Source organism: Mytilus edulis, chromosome 1, assembly GCF_963676685.1.
Source record: "Mytilus edulis chromosome 1, xbMytEdul2.2, whole genome shotgun sequence".
Classification (NCBI taxonomy): Eukaryota; Metazoa; Mollusca; class Bivalvia; order Mytilida; family Mytilidae; genus Mytilus; species Mytilus edulis.
The window spans coordinates 11,776,777-11,798,983 of record NC_092344.1 but is presented as its reverse complement, the minus strand read 5'-3'; the positions used below and the strand labels follow the sequence as shown (position 1 = coordinate 11,798,983).

Sequence of the window (22,207 nt, the reverse complement as noted above, 5' to 3'; positions counted from 1 at the left end):
TTTTTAAGTTGAATGATCACTTTACTATTCTAATAACACAACCGGAAGTGCAGTTGTTTCCCTTTTGTAAACAACCGCCAGTGTTTGAAGATTAGAGCAAGACTGGACCTGATTCCTGACAGTTTCTTACAACCGATCAAAACAAACTTGGACAACCTAAGAACAAAATGACAAATGTTTTGGTTTGTTTCTAATTATAATCGCTAATTATCCTTGCTGACATTACCGCATTCTTTTGAAAATGTTGAATATAAATTTTCAATTTTTAAACTTCTTTTCTATTCTAATTCATGGGTTCCTGCTCTGATCTATTCAATATCAGATGTTTGAAGTTTAAATATGCTGTTCCTCTCCTCATATTTCCGAGAACTTAGAAGGTATAAAATATCAAACAAGAAAATTTTCTTGCCTCCATCACTTTATTAGTCTAAATAATTATGTTGTCTTGCAAGGATATTTTTTTTTTCTGTGACGTCATCCTTTGTGAATAGTTAATAATTGTCTGCTTGCATTACTGTACATTCTTTTGCAGTGTTCCAGCTAGGCTGTTTTCAGAGGGTGCGGCGCTCGCCCTTTCCCAAGTGCCGCCCTGTGCCCTTTTTACAGTTTCTATGGCGCTCTGCCTTTTTTGAAGATCGATTGTATATTATTTTGTTCGAATTGATATGATCCGCTAATTACTAAATTTTACCTGGCGAAAAGTTTATGACTTTGTTTACGATCCCAAGCTAATCTTCTGTTACAACTGGAGTCATAATCTGTTGTTATAGGTAATCCATTTATCGGTTGGGTCATTAATGATCATCAACATTAATTCATTCAAACAGAATCAGTCAGTCGGCACTAATCTTTGAAGAAAGGTGCATACCACAACTTGGGCACAATTCAGGGTTGGCAAAAACCCGTGTTTTATGAGTCTGCCCAGCCCAGTGGGAAATACTGGGAAAACCCGGGTTTTACTGGGTTTTAGTGGGTATTATACTGGGCAATACTGGGTAATATAAATTATTTGTCTGAATTTTTAAGAGGATTCAGTGATAAACACAAATGTAATACATTTATTAAGATATTTATACCCTATTTTGTTTGTTTAGCATTTGTCTAGATTGCAATTGGCAAACTGTAAATAGAAAGCAAATAAATCATTTTTTTTCAAATGAATATAGCTCCTATTAAGAATTAAGAATTACATGTATTAAAGAAACATCACATTTAAGGGCATAGGACATTTGAGCGAAAAAGAAAAAAGCACATAGGGTCATTTGAGCGCCGACTTCATAGGACATTTGAGCGCCGGGATATTAACCTTACCTGAGTTTTCAGACAGGACATTTGAGCGAAATTTTCCCTGATAATTTTACACGAATTAAGATTTTTTTTTAAAAGTAAGAAAAAAAAGTAAGATTTAGTTATAAATATTTTTTATTTTATTTCACACCCGAGTAATTCGACCGGTTCTGGCTGGTTTATGTAAGTGAAATCCTAAGTTGATCTCTATTTAGGTTTCACTTAGGCCAAGCCTGGTGGCGAAAAATCCAGAAAGTTGGACTTAGTCAACAATACAAAGAGCTTGATTCAGACATTAGTAAATGGCTTAAAGGGATTTTTGGGATAGCCTTTTTAGCTCCAGACGAAGTAGCCGACTGTTTCGTAGAAGATTTTATGGCCGTTGTACCTAACGACAAGCCTTGTATAGAATTTGCAGATTACCTGACTGATACTTATATAACAGATGAATCGTTATTTCCCCCTCATCTCTGGGCCGAAGTTCCATCCTCGTTAAAACGTACTAACAATGGGCCCGAATCATTTCATGCCCATTATAACGAGCAGTTCTATCACAGTCATCCATCAATTTATATTTTCCTTGACACTATTATCAAATTGCAATCTGTGACTTACATAAAAATTCGGAGTTTGAACATTGATGCACCGCAGAGCCGAACAGAAAAGGAGAAGGAACAGAATCTCCGGGATTTGCATTCGAAATACTGCCAGCAGGAAATTACGAGGGATTTTTATGTCAGAAGCCTGGGATATAAGTTCCAAGCCCGAACAGACTTGTAAATAATGCCGTTGCCGAGTTTTATGTTTTATGACAGTGCTTTGTTTTTAGTGCTTTGTTTACAATTAAAAGATGTTTTAATCTTTTTGTTGGTAAACTCCTCATTTAATGAACTATATTCGTAAGAAAATGTGGTATGATTGCCAATAAGACAATTCTCTATCCAAGACTTGTTTTCGCTCAAATGTCCTACGCTTATTCTTATTTTCGCTCAAATGTCCTAAAATTTAGGCGCTCAAATGTCCTATACTTTGGCGCTCAAACGTCCTTTTTTTTTCGCTCAAATGTCCTGTCAATGCGCTCAAATGTCCATTGCCGACATTTAAATAATGTATATGTACTGTCACTAATTAATAAGTAATAATTCAGATTAGAACACAGATTTGTTTATGTAACAATAATCAGTCCTTTCAATTTTATAAGTGTTAATGGCATGACCCTGTAGGGTGTTTATTTAGCAATATGAATGTATAACAATTAAAATTAACAATTCACTTAAACACTGCAATAACATGCATTTTTCAGAGTTTGGATTATTGAAACCATATTTGGTAATTAAAAGGTATCTTTAAATGTGCAAATCTTGTATTCTGTCTACATATAAAATTAATAGAGAAAAGAATAAAAATTGAATTTTCTAGAAATGACTGTCAATGGTTATCTGTATAAAAAGTATATATTTAGCTGTTATACTATGAAACTATAACAAGTCTTTACTATTTTGTGTTAAAATAAGCTTAAAAAATCATATTGCCCAGTAATGCCCACTATTACCCATTTCTAGGAGTATTGCGCATGCCTAGCCCGGGAAAACCCGGGAATTCCCGGGTGGGTAATACTTTGCCAACCCTGGCACAATTTGCAATGTTTACCGTATTTTCATGGAGAAAACGTAATGCCAGAAAGTTGAAAACCACAAACAACTCGTGGAAGACATCGTTTTACTTGTTCTCGTGAAATAAATAGCAAATTCAGACGTATTTGTCATTGACTGCCCTTATTTTTGATACGAAAATAACAAAATCGGCCGCCATATTGTTGATCATATTTACATATCTTCTACGTACTGCTTATAATCCTCCAAAGAAGGAGCACACGGGAATAAAGAAAGATAACTCAATCTGATTTTTTTTCCTAGCATTGAGTAACCCACTTAACATTCTAAAATATGTGTACATACTTCTTGCTTAAGAATATATATGTTTAGGTATTTTGAGTTAAAGATGGACTTAGTAGCAGTGTTGGTAGTGTGCCTTGGTCATCTTTTCCGTTTTCTTTATTTTCAATACAAATTTTTACTGTTGCTATATCCTAACATTGTGCATTTACTGAGCACAGCTGTTTTGTGCTGTATTGCCATTAAGCACAGCAGAGGTAGAAAGGTGAAACTGGTAAAGTGTGTCAGACCATAGAAACAGAATGAAGCAGGACACCTTTCAAAACATGCTGCATATAAAGCTTAACTGTGCCAAGCCATGATTTAAAAACTTGTGTGACAAGCTGCTTGACAAGTTTTTCAGCCTAAAAAGTAGAAAGATAGAGTTATATATGGGCTAATGATGTAGTTCTTGTATAACCAGTGATTTCAACGAATAAACATGATAAACACAATGTTTGATTAATATCTTTATTAAAACATGCCCTTTTCATAATATCATATCACGCATTAAATGCCCTTTTTCAGGATTGGCACCCTGCCCTTTTGAAATCCTAGCTGGAACACTTGTTTTGAAATTGTTGAATTTTTCAATTTTAAACTTCTTTTCTGTCGTCAGAAGGCGTCATAGAAAAACTTAAAAACAGCCTTGCAAGACATCATAATTATTTGGACTAAGGTGTCACAGAAAGAAAAAAAAATAGCCTTGCAAGATTTTTTAATATTTGAACTAAGGCATATCAGAAAAAAAAATAAAATAGCCTTGCAAGACATCATAATCATTTGGACTAGCTATAGGGCGTCACAGAAAAAAATTTAAATAGCCTTGCAAGACATCATACATGTCATTATCACTTTGTATGAACCTTTATCTTTATGTTTTTTGTCGGAATACTGCTTTCAAAGTTATAATGTACTGTTTGTCATTTTTTGGTTTAAAATCTTCTTTATATTAGATATTAATATTATTATGACAATCAGGTTTGCAGCTGATTACCATGTTGTGATATTTTTCAGGAGGATCCCTCTCTTGAGAGGCACTTCAAGGGACACAGGGATACAATTACAAGTGTTGACTTCAATCCTAGTATGAAACAGTTAGGTAAGTACATGTTTATATCAGCATATATATAGTATATAAATAGGAAGATGTGGTCATGGTGGTATGAGTGTGAATGAGACAACTCTCTATCCAAGTCTCAATGTGTAAAATGTAAACAATTTTTTGACAAAATACAGCCTTTTTAAACACAGATCCTTGGCTCACACCAAACCTCAAGCTATTAAGGTCCCCAAAATGACTATTAATATACATGTATGTAAAACAATTCAAGCAGGTAAACCAACAGTCTAATCTATCTTTAAAATGAAAAACACTTATATTATGAACCACATACATACATGTATAAACAAACGATTGAATACATGATATAAGACCTTTCTTTATAAGTTCATCTACAACCAAATAGACAGGAAATTTTTAAGTATCCTTAGTTTGTTTGCCTCATGATCAACCAACTACATCTGTTCATTGCCTGATACAATAATAACCATATGTTGTTTGTATTATATTAACCACCTACCTGTGCATAGTATTAAAGTAACTCCCAATTTGAGGAACTATTTTTGATGAAATCTGTATTTTTCAGCATCTGGTTCTATGGATTCATGTCTGATGGTATGGAATTTCAAACCACAAATGAGAGCTTACAGATTTGTTGGTCACAAAGTAAGTTTTCTATGATGAGTACAAGTTATTTGGAATGACTGAGGAAGTAAAATGAGTTAATGATTTAAATAACAATGACAAAACTATTCACACATATTTCCTAGTATTTGAGTAATAAAAATGAGTTGATACATTTTGTTAGTTTCTCTTTTTTGAGACCAAAAAATAGTAGCTGTGACACTGGTGGTAGAATCATGGTTACATATATTAATAAAATTACTTTAATGGCTGTACAAAGTTTTTTAAACTCAATCAAACTGTTCTATGATTTGATCTTTTTGTTTTAACTACTAGTGTTGTCAAATCGTACAATTTTTCCTAACCGGTTACTCGGATAATTGTTCGACCGATTAACCGGTTAAACGATAGTTTGAGTTGGTGTTTGAAAGCCTTATCAATAGTACCCTACACATATTATGACATAGATAAGATGTGGTATGAGTGTCAATTTGACAACCTTTCATTCAAGTCATAAATTTACGCTTATGGAATTTAAGTTTATCCTTTGGCATTATAAGGGTTGTCTGTGAGGATTCCTGGCGAAGTTTTACTTTTAATAATCAAATACACCGTATCAACTATAGCGTTTGTAACAACTTCAGATTAACAACTTCTTGATCTCGTAGAATTGAATACGAAACGGATTATTCTTTCCTTTGCTCTTGTTGTCTCCAAAAATAATATGGAGTGTTTCAATTTGAAATGATTAATTATTAAAAAGAAGATGGGGTATGATTGCCAATGAGACAATTCTCCACAAGAGGCCAAAATGACACAGAAATGAACAACTATAGGTCATCGTACAACATGTTTCCTTACTTTGTTTGCTTGCTTCTTTAAGCATGTTACTCATATTATCACGTATACATTGAGTACATTAACAATGGTTTGCATTTCACAATTTTTGAGTTAGCATTTGTTTAAAGTAAGACTTAGCCTTGCACGACGGACGTTGCACGTTTAAATGTAGGTTTACATAATATTAGATCAAAAACAAAATAATGAAGTTATTAGTAAAATGTAATCGCATTACTGATTTAAGTTACTGTTAAAAAACCATGTATACTTATTATGTTTCTTTAAGATCCTGCCCCGAGCTCTAATTAGTTTTATGTTTTTAGGATTAACAATAGCAATCAATATATTGGACAATTGATCTGTTAAATTAATTACCACGACAACAATTTTTAAACAAATCATAACTATTTATTGATGGCAATACAAATTTAAATCAAATCTATCAAAATTGAAAAATAATCGGTTAACTGCTTAACTTTTTTGGTATTCGGTCGTTCGACCGATTAACTGGTTAATCGGTTCCAGTTAATCGGTTAACCGTTGACAACATTATTAAATACAAATGAATTGTGGAATTTACTGGTGAAATTTCTGGGTTTTTTTGCATTTCATGAGCACATTTATAACTACAATATCCAGTTAAATAAGATATTGATCAGAACAAATATTTTTGATACCAGTAGATAATTCTAATATGTTTGGTGGCCTTTGGCTGTTATCTGCTTTTTGGTCGGGTTGTTGTCTCTTTGACACATTCCCCATTTCCACATGTTCCATTCTCAATTGTATTCAATGCTAACATCTTCATACTTATTTATTCTTTCAGGATGCTGTTATGGATGTAAAGTTTTCACCGTCAGGACATCTTGTTGCTTCAGCCTCAAGAGACAAAACTTGCAGATTGTGGATACCTACTGTGTAAGATAAATTCCCAATTGATTTGTAACAAATGTTTACATTTCAGACAAAAACAAATAATTATATGACATTAAGACTTCAGGTTTTTCTATTCAATATTAAATTTAAAGACTCCTAAGCCAAAGCAAATATACTTGTTTCATGTCTCCTGACAAAAAAATGGGGAAGTTGTTGAAATATTACACATATACTATATAGGGCAATATTTAGGACTAAATCAGGGCTTGATCTACGCTGTCTAAAAATTGTGTGAGGGTAAGTTAAAAAATCACGAATAAATGTGTATTGTCTGAGCACTTTTAAAGAAACAAAGAAAAAAATTGATAAAAGATTAAATAGCGATATGATATAAATGTACTAGATTAACTATTAACTAAACAAAAACATTGAAGTTTTGGCATAGATTATTTTTTTGTTTGTTCAATTACAGGAAAGGGGAATCAACAGTATTTAAAGCTCACACTGCCACAGTCAGAAGTATAGATTTCTCTAGTGATGGCCAAACATTGCTGACTGCATCAGATGACAAAACTATAAAGGTATAGTACAATACACAAAGTGAATCTTGGTGTTTAAAAGGAAGTAGTTGTTTATTATTTTACTTTGTTTATCATTATTATATAGAATTAGAAGATGAGGTATGATATCCAATGAAACAAATCTCTATCAATATGCGTATATATATTTGTTAGGTTATAAGACTGTGAGTTTGTCAACATATAACAAAAACTCAAAGTGAGACTTAAATTGCAAAACCTAGATTAAAAAAATGAAATACAAGTATTTTACAATAAAATGTAGTAAAAAGCAAGTGAAGATATGTGTATTTCCAGGTGAAAACAGATATAGAAATGTTTAAAAAAAAAATGGTTGTTACCAGAAGGAGATTGTTAATCATACAATATTTTGTAGACGAAACACACATTTGGCGTTCAAAAGTAGAACAATAGTATCTCTGATAAGTTTATCTACTACTTTTATGCAAAAACATGCTGCACTCCATTTGTAATGTAGTAAAAATATGTGATTTATTTTTCAGTTATGGACATGTCATAGGCAGAAATTCCTGTTTTCTTTAAATCAACACATTAACTGGGTCAGATGTGCTAAGTAAGTTAAAATTTGTGTTTTGTTATGATACACTGATTGAAAACGTGGGAACAAGCTTGTTTATGATCAGAAGACATTTTCCAGAAGTAAATTTTGTAAAAAAAAATTCCATTTTTTTCATAATTTACTTATAAATGGACTTGGGTTTTGCTGCCAGTTAACCCTTTCGCCGATGAGTCCCGGTTTACCGGGATTCCCGCTTCAGACAGCTGACGATGAGTCCCGTTTTACCGGGATCGGAATACCTCTTTTATATTTCCCGCTCAAAACAGTGCAAACATGAGTTATCTTTCTTTGATGAATACCCGGATGAAAGTGTAAACATGGCGCTTCCGTTTGTTGAAAACCGTGTCAAAATCAGACGAAATTTACGGAATTTACGAGAATTTGAAATGAGGGAACATTTTTTTTGAAAGAATATGGAAGAATTGAAGCCAAACTAGTATACTTTTTTGACATAAAATGTCGTTTTTATATACAAAACACTTGGAATGGACATCGTTCAGTGTGAGGAATTTGTACAGCCTCATAAAAATTTTCAAAATTTTGAAGTTTTGGGTTAAAAAATTACAATTTGGGGTCTTAGAGCAGAATTTTGAGAATTTCACCTAGATAATGCCGAAAATTTGAAAATTTGAATTTTTTATGAAGAAAAAATTATCAAAACATGAACAAAACTGTGAACATGGTGTAAGTGAATGAAATAAATACACAAATAACTATAAACAAGTTTTTATTGACATTTATTATGAAGGTCTCCCACTTGAGTAAAAGAAGCCAGGGAAGCCATCGTCTCAGAGTAGCTTCTGTTTGGGCAGCAATCGGTGAAAGGGTTAACATTACATTCACTCTGTGGTTAAAGTTTTTGAAAGTTTAATAACTTCATAAACTATCCTGGATTTCTCTTAAACTTGTACAGAAGCTTGTTTATAATCAAAATCTAGTTTCAAGAATGAAATTTTGTAAAAATATATTTCCAGTTTTTTCGTATGTTACCTATATATGGACTTAGTTTTTCTTCCAGTTAACATTACATAACGTCTGCAGTTAAAAATCTTAAAACATTTATTAGATTTATAAAGTAGGTGAGAGACACTTGGATTATCTGAACCCTTTACAAACCTTTTGATATAAGAATTTCCAAAACTTCTTAGTATTTACATTTATTTTTTTAACTGGAAAAATTTATCTTACACCAGTGTCCACACATCAAAACATAAAATTTTATGATTGTTCTTCTTATTGACACAAACTTCTAAATATTTGGAAATTAACCGAAAGAGTTTCACAGAAAACTTAATAAGTGGTTTTTATTGGCATCATTATTTTATTGTGATGTCTTAGCCAAATATTTATTTGTTTCCTAAATCCTTCTTCCATATGAATCCATTATTGACCACAAACCAATGTATATCATCAATTTAATGTCGCAACTATATAGTTAAATTTGTATTCTTCTTGAAAAAAAGATATTTGAATAAGAAATTATTTGTTTTAATTTATTGATTTCAGATTTTCACCAGATGGAAGATTAATAGTATCAGGAAGTGACGACAAAACTGTCAAGTTATGGGACAAGAATAGTAAAGAATGCATCCATACGTTTTATGAACATGGAGGGTAAGTATAATGTTATTACTTAATTGAACACAGATCTAGAACAATCAGAATTTAGATAACCCAAAACTAAACAAGGGATGAGTTTTTGTATGTTGAGAAATGCTTAACTTAATAAACTACAATAAGAAAATGCCATGTGACGTCAATTGATTGGTTTTACAATATTTTTCTGACCAAGATCAACATATAAGATACATAAAAAAAATTTGAAAAGTAAACAGTAAACCTAGTGAACAGGTTTTTGTAGTTTTTGTTGGACTTTCTGACTCTCTGTAGTCAAAACATTCTGTCAGAAAAGAGCACTTTCAGCTGAACAAAAATCTTTTGATTAAAACAGGATTTTATTTTACACTAAACCTCAAGAATCATGAATATATGTTATATTTTTAATTGGATTTTCTGAAGGAATAATCCATTTATTTGAATGGTGTAGTACTGTGCAGGATTTGCAGCTGTCAACAGGTTCTGTGCAATTAATTATAACTTAATAATCATTAAATTAATACTTTTCAAAATCAAATATGTTGTTACTACATGTAATAATAAAATGGAAGTCAAGTTCCTTATTGGTGATTTTCACTTTTACCATTCAGGAGTTATTGTCCTTGATAGAACATGTAGAATGGAAAATAGGCACAGAGAATAACAGATCAAAAAAGCCTGAAAACATCTTCAAAATATAGCATACCTGGTTTGCTGCATATTTTGTTCATTTATATATTCAATTGAATTACATTCAAATGCATTTTGATTATTTTCAGTTTTGTAAATCATGTTGAATTCCATCCCAGTGGTACATGTATAGCATCAGCTGGTACAGACAGTACTGTTAAAGTCTGGGATATCAGAACTAATAAACTACTTCAACATTACACAGGTAATTAAACTAATAAACTACTCCAACATTAAACAGGTTATATAATGGCCTTTGTATGAGGTTGATTATAATGGCCTTGGTATGAGGTTGATTCAAGGATATAAGTTATAAGGAACTGAAAAAAGGATATTGACTGAGGGGACGAAGTAAGAGGTTAATATATCTTTTTAAGTTGATATATCCTTGTACAAAATTAAAGCTGCAATTGTTATATTATTCTTGTCAATAAGCCAGAAGTAGAGCACCAATTCATGTGATTGGTTGTTTTGATTGTTTCAGGTATTCTAACTGTGTAATATTTCTATTCTATCTACCGCTTTCAGTCTATCTTTGAAAATATAGCTGACCATACGACTCTTTCTAAACAAATCAAATAAGTTAGAATATACACAATAATAATATTATAAACCATTGTAATTATACAGTAAACACATGAAAAATGATTAACTAAAGTAGCATAACAGAATAAATACTGTGCACCACACTAGCCAGTAGCCATGTGAATGAACTTGTGAGGCATTTTGTCTAATTAACCTCTATGGTCATAGTACAACAATTAAATGGTATATTTAGCAAACTCAATTTGTAGCATTGTAAACTTTTTTTCATTAAATAATGCATGCATGTAGAGATTTTCTCAAGAACCAAAACATAATGGTTTGATTGAAACCAAGTTTAAACTTCACATATACAAATCAGAGGTTAAACAATGACATACTTCAAGTTTGATATATGTTATGTATTGTACTTTATTGAAAGTATACTTTAAATACTTAGTCTTAAATTAAATGTATTTATTTTCAGCCCATTCAGCAGCAGTGAACAGTTTAGCTTTCCATGCAAGTGGGAATTATTTATTATCAGGATCTGATGATGCTACACTAAAGATTTATGACTTATTAGAGGGAAGATTGTTTTACACGTTACATGGTCATCAGGTATGATATTGTTAAGATAAATTGAATAAAAGGAGATGTGGAATAAATGTCATTGCAACAGAAATGTGTTTTTGCTTGTATAAAGTGTGTATGGGAGTTTAAACAAAAACATGTGTTTAACTGAATCAAAATCCTCAATGAGTTTATTGTAATGTTTTTTAACGAGGTTAAAATGTTATGGTTTGAAAAGGCATGCATTGATTGATTACTGGTTCATTTTGTCCAATGACATATATTTCTTGCTGATTCAGAAAAAAACTAGTCTATTAATAGGAAATTGTATGCATTTATTCTCAATTCTGCTCATATATACATATGTACATTTACACTGTTCCAGCAAGTATCTGAAAAGAGCAGTGTGCCATTCAAAAAAAAGGCACCTTTTAAGTGAGTAAATTGAATTGAAATAAAAATAATGTATATTCCTCTTATGATTTGTTAAAGAGGCATTTCTAAACATGCAAAATAATCTGACAAATGATTCCTTTTGCTTTTTATACAACTGCCAAATTTTTTTTGCGTCATATAATGCTGTCATGTCGTCTGCGTCATCGTTGTCCGAAGACACATTTAGTGTCCAGACAATAACTTTAGTTTTAGTGAATTGATCTCTATAAATTTTTACAAGAAAGTTGCATACCACTAAAGTAAGGTTGGGATTGATTTTGGGGTTTATGGTCCCAATAATTTAGGAATTAGGGGCCAAAAAGGGGGCCCAAAATAAGCATTTTTGTAGTTTTCAAACAATAACTTATGTTTAATCTCTCTGAAATTATACAAGTTTCCATACCATGAAGGGATGGTTAGTAATGACTTTTGGGGGTTATGGCTCAAAATGTTTTGGAATTGGGGACAAAAAAAGGGGGAAAAACTAGGTTCTGGTAAATGGACATTTAAGACAATTTAAAAGCAGTGAAAGTGAGGTTACTCAAAAACATTTAACATACAATGTTGGGTATGATTGGATTTACCTCCCTTACACTGCTTGTAAATTATGTATAAAGAAATATCAGGTTTTGGACTTATTCAAAAAAAGGGGAGGGTGGTAGTAGTTTTCACTTCTGTCTTTTTTTAAATTTCTCAAATTCCAAATTTTTTAAAAGTTTGAAGAAGAAAACTTTAATTGAACAACATTGCGCAATAGATTTGTTAGATCTTGGCCTTTGTTTTGTGTCAGAAATCCATATCATGTAAAAATTTGATCAGAATCCAAATTCAGAGCTGTATCAAGCCTGAATGTTGTGTCCATACTTACCCCAACTGTCCAGGGTTCAACCTCTGCGGTCATATAGAGCTGCGCCCTGCGGAGCACCTGGTTTATATATGTTCTACTTTTAAGTAATATGTGCCTATATTTTGAATATGTTATATTTGAATAGATTAATTGTATATTTCTAGGGTCCTACCACAGCCGTGACTTTTGCAAGAGATGGTGCTTACTTTGCTTCTGGTGGTTCTGATGAACAGGTGAGACTTCAGTTTATGACATGTTTGATTTTATACAATCTGATTTTAGGAGGCTCGAGGGTGCAAAAAAAATCAGCAAAAATTGAAACATTTTTTTTTCATGACAAATTTTATTTATTACAGTATTAGTTGTTACTGTATGCTATGGTACAAAAGTTAACTAAAAACATCAATTGTTTATGGCCCAAAATGACTTATAAAATGTTTATATCATTGAAAAAGCTCCAAATTATCTCCCTTTGGTGAAAAAATACCTTAACAAAAGGTGACCCTATATTTTTTTTTTTTTTTTCGATTAAGTATGGGATAAAGTTTATTTATAGAAAAAATAGAGAAATTTTATATTTAAAACAAAAATGATTTATACCCGTGAGCCCCCTTAAATACAGATTCCTTGTCCAAGTTTTGCTTACAAGGATCTTGAAATGTTCCATTCTATTTTCCGTTCAAAAGACCTTTTGTGATTCTCTGGGTTTTTTTCAGATTTTGAAAAACCTTCAAAGATAATTTTGTTAGTTAAAAATCCAAGCAATAAATTGTTATTTAAAAAAATCACAGATAAACAATAAAACAGTACAAGCATGTAAAAAGTAAAGTAAGAAAAATACTAAACTCCAAAGAAAGTTCAAATTGGAAAGTCCCTTATCATATGGCAAAATTAATATGTAACTTTGATAAAAACAGAGTTATCTTGTATTCAGTACATGACTTGTGATTAAGGATTAAATTTTGTACTTCTTCAAAAATGAAATCTTATCATTGCTTGCACTAATTCATATCTCAGTTTTAATTTTTAAAACACATTGTCATTAGTCTTTTTTCTGAATTATATCAATATTGGCTCCTGTCAGGTGTAAATCTTTTACATAAGGATGAAAATAAGAAGTCACAAAAGTATTGACTGCTTGGCAATTGCATATCTCTCACACTCTGATTTTATTGTATTTTCATTTATATACTTGCCAACACTGGTTCTAGATTTTATTGTTTTAAGTTTGGTTAACTTGCAGCATGAACAAATAGTGTATGTTATTTTCCAGCATCAAATCATGGATTGATGCCAGTGCTGGTAATTGTTGCATACAACATCTTCTTTCTTATTCAAATGCATAAACTAGAAAAATATTATATTTTGGAATATCTTTTTTTATTATTTAAATGGTGTCAAGCAGATGGAATCTTAAATTGTGTCTTTAATATCCATGGAGATAGATGCATTTATGATATAAGCTGCCCTTAAAGGACCCAAATCTGATAATTTAAATGATGCATCTCCTGTATGTATAAATCTTATTGCAGGTCTTAGTGTGGAAGACTAATTTTGATCAGCTAGATTTTGATGATGTCTTACAATCACATAAAGAGAGGGCAAAATCAAAAGATCCTCCGAAAGTCAGTGACATTCCTCCAAGAACACAAAAGAGATCTGGAACACCTACCAGAGTAAGTGTTTGATTAATGAAATAGTTTGTTGTGTTTCACAGTTTTACTTTATATTTTATTACACTTAAATTTATAAGTATTATGTCTCTGAGTCTTATTAGACCATTTGATTTAAGAACTCAGATCAATATAAATCTTCAAAACCATTTCTGTGAAGCACAACATTTATTATTTCTTTAAGGCATACTATTTTATATACAAATGTATTGAATTGAAAATTGCTTTGATTGTGTTTAATGCATGTATTGTTTTTTGTTGGATATGACAGCATGCTACTTCTGCATGTCAACTGTCAAAGAAATATATTAATTTTATATGAAATTTGGTTTTGTAACTGTATTTGTAATGACTGATTTTATATTGAGTAAGCATATTGTGACAAATACGTAGATATGATGCCTTTAAATGCATACACAACTTTCTTACACTCACTATGCGTACCGATTGAAAACTGTGGAGGGTTCTAAATTCTGTGAGGAAAGTAGTGAAAAGTTTGTAAAACTGGGTAAGTAAAGTCTTGATCTGATTCCCATGCAGGAACTATGTTCCGTTGGAATTTGATTCAGATTTTACCTGCCCACAATTACAATCTTTTTATTAATTGCTCCTCAGGATTTGACCCGGATACCCATTGTGTAACATAAAACTAGCAGAAATAACTTTCATAAAAAACATGGAATAGGAAGATGGTCAAGCTACCAAAGACCAAAAAGGGTATTTCGGGATCACATAGAGGTAATTTAAAGACTGTGCATACAACATACCTACTTTTTTGTAAATTTGTGTACTCTACTAGTTAGAAAATATTATCCCTTAATTTACTGAGAATGAAATGTTGTAGATGGCTTTGAAGTTTGAGTAACTTATAAATGATAAATTATAAATAGTATGAATTGCAGGCTAGGGTAGCAAAAGTATTCAAATAAATCAAGAAAGGATGAAAACTAACATATCAGAATTAAATTTGTTCCAACTGAGCTTTTGTCAAGTATTTATACTATTTGTCATATTTGACAGTTGGATTGTAGAGCAGAACTTAAAAATATGGAAGATGAGCAACCCTTAGTTACTGAAGTGGGACCTGCATTGTTTTCTACTGGACAGGTAGTGTGTGTGACATGTGTGATCTTTTCTTTAGAAGACTTTTTAGCTTTAGAAGTTTCTAAAATAGTTTCTTTATTTGCCTATTTTAGTAGAACAGTAGAAAACTAGCTGCACCAAATATACAATTTCAACTGGTATTTTCAGCTCAACTTAGAACTAGAAGTTTTGGATAGTTTTGAAACTCAATTATGTAGTATTAAGGGTTAAGAATCATAACTGAATCCACTATAAAAACCAAGGTGAAAGATGCTGGATATATTTAAAATTTGGGATAATAAAACTTGTAGTTTATTGGGCAACTAAGAAAGACAAGTTCTATTTATTTACATTCTGGAACATTGTTGTGTAAAATGATTTCATAGGAAGGCTGTTCAATCTTAGAATTCAAAAAACTCTTTTGCAGCATAGACATGTCAAATAATATTTATTTTATCAAATATAACACACTTTATTTGAATTGGAGTTGTCTTTCCTGAAATGTTGTTGAATAATGTGTCACCATTGTTACCGGTAGACTCTTTCTCAGATGAAAGCTAGTGAATTTTCTACAGCAATGCCTTAGTTAATTATTTCTGTGCATGTTTATTTTTTAACATATTTATTTGATAAAATAAAGTGTTATAGTGCTTAAGAGAATCAGACAGTGGTGAAAACATGGCAAACAAAAACCCACTCAAGTTCACATTGATTTATGTTCAAATTGTATAATGGTGCAGTATAATGAGATTTATTTATTTTTCCAGTACTTGTTATTTAAGATATAATTTGGTTGAAACACTTTAAAAAAAAAACAATTAAGGGGAGCTAACTCCGTAGTTTGCTATCATTCCAACCAAAAGTTATCTAGAGATTTCTAGAATTACCAGACAAGTTGACAAAAACAAAACGACCGTTTTAACTCTGGATGCCGGAAACTTCAAAATAGGATGGTTAGGTTGGATGGTTTTTTTTTCAGCCATGTTTTTGAAATGTTTCTTAATTGCCTGATTCTTACAAAGATTGGCACTTAAACTACACTACAAAGGAGTAGATCCAGTAAGACCCCTTCTTGGCCCCAAAATATAGTAGTTTTACAAAATTGTTGAAATGTAAACTTTTAGTTATTTATTGGAAAGTAAAAAGGTTGAGGATGAACACAGATGCGAGCGACCACTTTCATTTTTGACAATAACCATCTGAAAAGTTACATTTTTTGGCATATTTGATAGATTTTTCATATTTAAGCTTGCATTGGTGCGTTTTAAATGACTGAATCAGTTAAAATCCTTCACATAAATTAATTATATCAACTTAAATAGACATTTAAGTGTATAAAAAGTGTCCAAAATTTTTCAGCAAATGAACTTGAAATTTGAGGCTAAAATCGACCCTTACCGGACCTACTCCTTTTTCAAAGATACACTCAAAGTGAAAAGTTTGTTGTTAATACCATCTTTGTAACATAGCACATAATTAATATTTATTACTTCTCTTGCTTTATGTAAATGCTTTTGTTTATATCTATTTAAACATGGATTATGTGTTTAACTGATTATGCGAACAAAAAAGATTATAACCAAGTACATTAGTTGTTCAGTTAAAGGATTAAAATATATAATCAGGATGCAAACCTTTTCTTTTTTTAAAATTTGGGATTCTTTTTTAAGGAAGAAAGCAACAAATTATTTATTGAATGGCTATCTAAATTTCTTATTCAAACTGAAATGTTTATAATCTATTTACCATATTTCCTCAGTGTGGTTTCTTTCAGTCAGTCTCTTTGACAAACTTTAAAAGCACCACTGACTTATATAAAGTATGTTGCTAGCAAATTTCAAATACGGCATGCTTATTATTATTTTACTTCATTATTATGGCACAATAGATTTTTATTTTAATTAGAAAATGCTGAGAGTCAGATATGCAACATGATGAAATTCTACACACTTAATACCGTGAATAGGCTTGATTCTCTCCTTCAAACAGAATCATATCATAAATAAATGATTATAAATAATTCCATATAACAATAAAAACATTTGAATTGAATGGGACAATTATTTCATGCAACCTGCTCTTCATTTATTGGGACATAAAATGTTACTAGTCTCTCGGGGGAATTTAGCTAATGAAAATATCAAATTTGTTTGATTCAGATAATCTTTTATTAGAAATATTGATTATTATTAGAAACAAGTGAATTGGTTTTAAAGCATACAATTTCATTATTTACATCTCATATACCAACAATGCATTTTAAGTTGAAGCAATTCAAAATGCAATATAAAAATATAGAAAAACAACCTGGAGTTACAATGTCCTATACTTCAACTGTTACATGGTAATGTGATGTAAACAAATTGTGTGTCATTTTTGATCTACCACATAAGGTAAACAGCATCTTTACATTGTTTGTAGAACTATACCATTTATTTTATTTGGATGCAATTGAATTTGGGTTTCCCTTGGTCACAGAGACTTTATTCATTAAGGATATCATATGGGCATATTAACCTTACCTAAACCAAATAAAATTGAAATAAGCTTTAATTTTTGCTCAATCTATGTATTTTATTTGTTGAATACTTCCATTTTATAGGGGTTTTGTTTCGTCAAAAAGCAACTATTTATCAAATAATTTTAATGAGTTATGTCCCTTGGATATATTAGTTATAAAGGAAATCACATTGCATTGTTCTGAAGTCCATTTCCCTAAAATATTTATCATTAATAAAAATGGGTTGTATTTTTAGTTAGTGCCCTCTTGTAGTTAGGATAGATAAAGTATGTGCAAGGAGTTGGGGATTGGAACTCTGTTCCTTTATTAAAACAGAAATGATATCTTAAAATTTTAGTGGATTGTATGTAATTTGATGTAAGTGTTACATCATTAATAATGATATTTCTGTTTTATATAAATTGTAGTCATCCTCAGCAGTGAATGGACTTACACAAGAATATGATATAACAACGTCAGACCAGTGTGTAGGATTTGAATCAGCCTCGAGATCCAGGTCTTCACAGAATCAATCTTCACGGTCCACTACTCAACAGCTAGAAGCTAAATCTATCCCTCCACAGTTATCCAATACATTAGAACAAATTGTTGGTCAGCTAGATGTTTTAACACAGGTTTGTTTTGATAATTAAGTAAATTTGTCTAGAACTGTCTTTCAATTTTGTGACCTGCAACTATTGTTTTACCCTGTGTAATTTATTTTTGCCTCCATCAATCATCCCCTTCCTGTTAACATTACATACTTAAGGCTGGAATACCATTAGTGAGAAATAGATCACAGTTCATCTCATTATTGGTTTGAGACTAATTTTCATTATTATTGGGTAAAGGTGAAACATTTATTTAATTGTGTTCAACAAGGTTTAAAATTTCCTATAGGCCTGTTTTACATAATTCATCTAAACAATGAAACACAGCATTCATGAATACATACTGCAATTTTTCAACTATCCAAGAAAATGAGTACCCATGAAAATAAATGGAGTTTTATGTCGAAATATGTCCATTTTAACATATATCACTTCATTGCGATATCATTTATAACATGTATAAAGACATCTGTGTATATTATACTAAATTGAACAGCTTAGACCATTCTCCTCATTTATTAAAATAATAACATCATTTTGAGGGGTTGAATAATTTCATTATTTTTGCAATAAATGGACCCAGTAATGGCTCTTATCATACATGCTCCTCCTCTGAATATTTATAGTTATATCCCTGGAAGTTAAATAAATTAATTTTAATTTGCACTCAGTTTCCAATATATCAGGTTAGATATTATAGGCTTTTACGAGTCTGACACCCGTTTTCAACAATACACTGCAGCCCACATGATAATATTGCACACACTAAATCACATGAATATAAGTTTAAATGTTGTAAAATACAATTACAAATTGATTTATTATTATATCAATATATAATTAAATAACTTGAAATAGATCTGTTAGTAACCTAAGATTGTGTATTGATCTGTACATGTAGATTTCTAATAACAAAGTTTAATTTGTTTGCAGACAGTTTCGCTATTAGAACAAAGATTGACAATGACAGAAAACAAATTACGTGAATGCTTGGACAATCAGCAGAAAATTACACTACAGATTCGTCCCACAGATTAGTTCGCCATGATATGTGCTACTGTCACCCGTAACAAGATTTATGCCAGATAACAATGACTTGACTAATGGACCTACAGATTTGATAGTATAATGTCAAATAGATATGTACCAACTTCACATGTAACAAGATTTTATTTTGAAGTTTGTAGGTTTTTTGTAATCTCAAATAAAAAGGTGATCTGAAAAACAATGCAGTTTGAATTAAATTGTGAATGCATTTTATGTTAAAAAAAATTAAGTTGGATCTTTTGTTAAATGTATATTGCAAAACAAAACAGAATTTACTATCAAGTAATTTATTGTCTAAGATTGAGTAGTTATATTTTTATGTATCAATTTTTTGTAGCCTCAGTGGGAATAGTAAGTGTCTGAGTTAAAAAAAAATCTCCAAAATTTGGTGTAAAACTGTTTGATATCTGTGATTATTCCCATTTTGCTCAGGTAGAAACATTTTCTCTTTATTATGTCAGAAATGTAAATTTTATATACTTTTTATGTTTAACAGACATGAAAATATATAAAACAGGGAAAAAAACAAGATATCTTGTAGTGTATTTTCAAATCATATCTTTAAATTTTTAATGATTTTTATTTTGATATAAAAATTGCATAATGTTTCCCTTCAACCAATAAAAAAAGTAATTTGTATCTTTTGAATACAAGTTTAAGTCATGGTACTGTTCAGGTTATGTCTGGATTATACAGTTCATATTCTGTTTTTATTATGAATCAAGATGATTGCTTCTGTCTCTGTCTCTTTATATGTTTATGAATATAATTTACTTTGAATTTATACCTCTCCACATTTGTATCTTATACTTGACCAGAATCTCCTGTTACTAAAATTAGATTCTGTTTTGAAAGAATACTATTTCTTTATACCCCTTTTGGTGAAGTGAGGCATAACATTATTTTGTTTGTTACTTGGTTTGTTTATAAAACCATCCACGCTCTTACTCAATCATTGATCCAATTTCAATAAATCTTCACTCTCTGAGTGTATTGTGTACTTCCAATTATATTTGTTAAATTATAATGTTTCTTAGAGTTCATGGGGCAAATGATACATTTTGCCATGTCAATTGAAACTGGTGTTTGAATTTGTGATCTTTTAAACGATTTTGTTGGAAGTTCTAGTTACAAGTCCTATAAGAAAAGTACTAAGACAATTCAACATATATCATTCCAAATAAAATGTAATAGGTTGTTCTATTTTCTATAAAGGGTATATATACTTAATAGGTTGTTCTATTTTCTATAAAGGGTATAACCTTAGGTACTGTGGATTCTGTTATTTTCATGGATACTAATTTTTGTGGATTGAGATTCCTGGATATTTGATTTGAAAGATTTGCATAGGTCTACTTAGAAGTATTACTGATTGAATATCAAAATTGTGGTAAACCTACACCCACGAAAACAAGAAAATCGGTATCCCAGTATCCTTCATAGTACCATTCTTGTTACTAAAATTGATACGTCTTGAAAAGATTGTTTAATTAGATTTGTGAAGATATTATATTATTGTTTGTTTGTACAGCTCTGTAGATATCTTATAAGAAGATGTATATAATCATTAATTTTATTTGTAAATTGAAACTAATACATTTTATTGTACATATTATATCAGTAAACATTGAAACAATCTTGTATTAGTTATTTGTTTTATTTCATTAGGTAGTTTTTGATTGATGCAATTTGGGCTGCAGTTAATTCCCTTTTGTTGCCATGTTGGATGTCATTGTGCAAAAATCTTCATAAATCAGTCATATGCAACTTGGTATAATGACTGCTAGACTTTAGAAAAGTTGTTTTCTAAATTTTTCTACACTTTAGAACATTTCTTTTCTAAATTTATGTGTTGTTTCAAATTTGCTTCATACAGTATAGAAAGGATTTTTTCAGACATATATTTGTTCCACATGTTAAATTTAGTTTGCCAAATGAGTTACACAGCAAACATGGCTGCCAAGGGAAATATCTCAAACCAAAATTACTTCATATTGAAAATAAACTCATCATAGATACCAGGACTAAATTTTATCTATACGCCAGACGTACGTTTTGTCTACAAAAGACTCATCAGTGACGCTCAAATCCAAAAAAGTTGAAAAAAGCCAGAAAAAAAGCCAAATAAAGTACGAAGTTAAAGAGCATTGAGATCCAAAATTCCTAAAAGTTTTGCCAAATACAGTCAGCTAAGGTCACCTATTCCTGAGGGAGTAAAGCCTAAGTATTTCAAAAAATTCAAAATTTTGTAAACAGTTAATTTATAAATATAACAATATCAATGATGATTCATGTCAGCACAAAAAGTACTGACTACTGGACTTGTGATACCCTCGTGGAAACCAATCTTTATGCATTCTAAAAAAATCCCAATGAAGAGGAAGGATGTTTTGTTGATGGACACTTGTCATTGTACCCAGAAAGTTTTAAACAACAATGGTTGTTCTTTCTATACATAACTCAACAGTCAACAGATGGTCTTTCAAAATGATCTAAACAGCTCATAACTTAAAAAATATCATTTTGTATGAATTGATAAGAGCTATTATATGCATTTTTACATTTTATGCAGGATTATACATCAATCTTTTTTTAAGATTATCCCTAATGTTTCTCTTGTTATATTTTTTTGGAAAAAAAAGAAAAAGAACATGTTTCTGGTCTATAAGATATTCTTTCTTTAAATGGTTAACATAGAAATAAAATGTGACACTTGTGAAACACATGAGTTTTAGAAATAAATGATTGAAGTACTCAATATTCTATATATTTTAACTATATTTATGGTTGTCATTATCTTAGTTGATAATGTTTGATTAAAAGCAGAATCATGTCAGTCAGGTAACCA

General features: G+C 30.7%; 1 protein-coding gene across 2 annotated transcripts; it reads left to right on the top strand.

Moving 5' to 3' along the window:
* The first annotated feature begins 42 nt into the window (after positions 1–42).
* Positions 43–20,995, top strand: LOC139524074 (POC1 centriolar protein homolog A-like). Of its 2 annotated transcripts, XM_071318637.1 has the most exons (15): positions 43–182; positions 4,239–4,323; positions 4,871–4,950; positions 6,575–6,666; positions 7,097–7,205; positions 7,706–7,776; positions 9,289–9,396; positions 10,158–10,273; positions 11,078–11,211; positions 12,610–12,678; positions 13,978–14,121; positions 15,139–15,225; positions 18,130–18,336; positions 19,246–20,553; positions 20,593–20,995. In XM_071318637.1, the coding sequence occupies exons 1-14, from the start codon at positions 168–170 to the stop codon at positions 19,348–19,350; spliced, it is 1,422 nt and encodes a 473-aa protein (XP_071174738.1). In that variant the 5' UTR covers positions 43–167; the 3' UTR covers positions 19,351–20,553; positions 20,593–20,995. The 2 variants fall into 2 exon arrangements, with proteins under 2 accessions (XP_071174738.1, XP_071174746.1); XM_071318645.1 differs by lacking the exon at positions 15,139–15,225.
* The last annotated feature ends 1,212 nt before the right edge of the window (positions 20,996–22,207 follow it).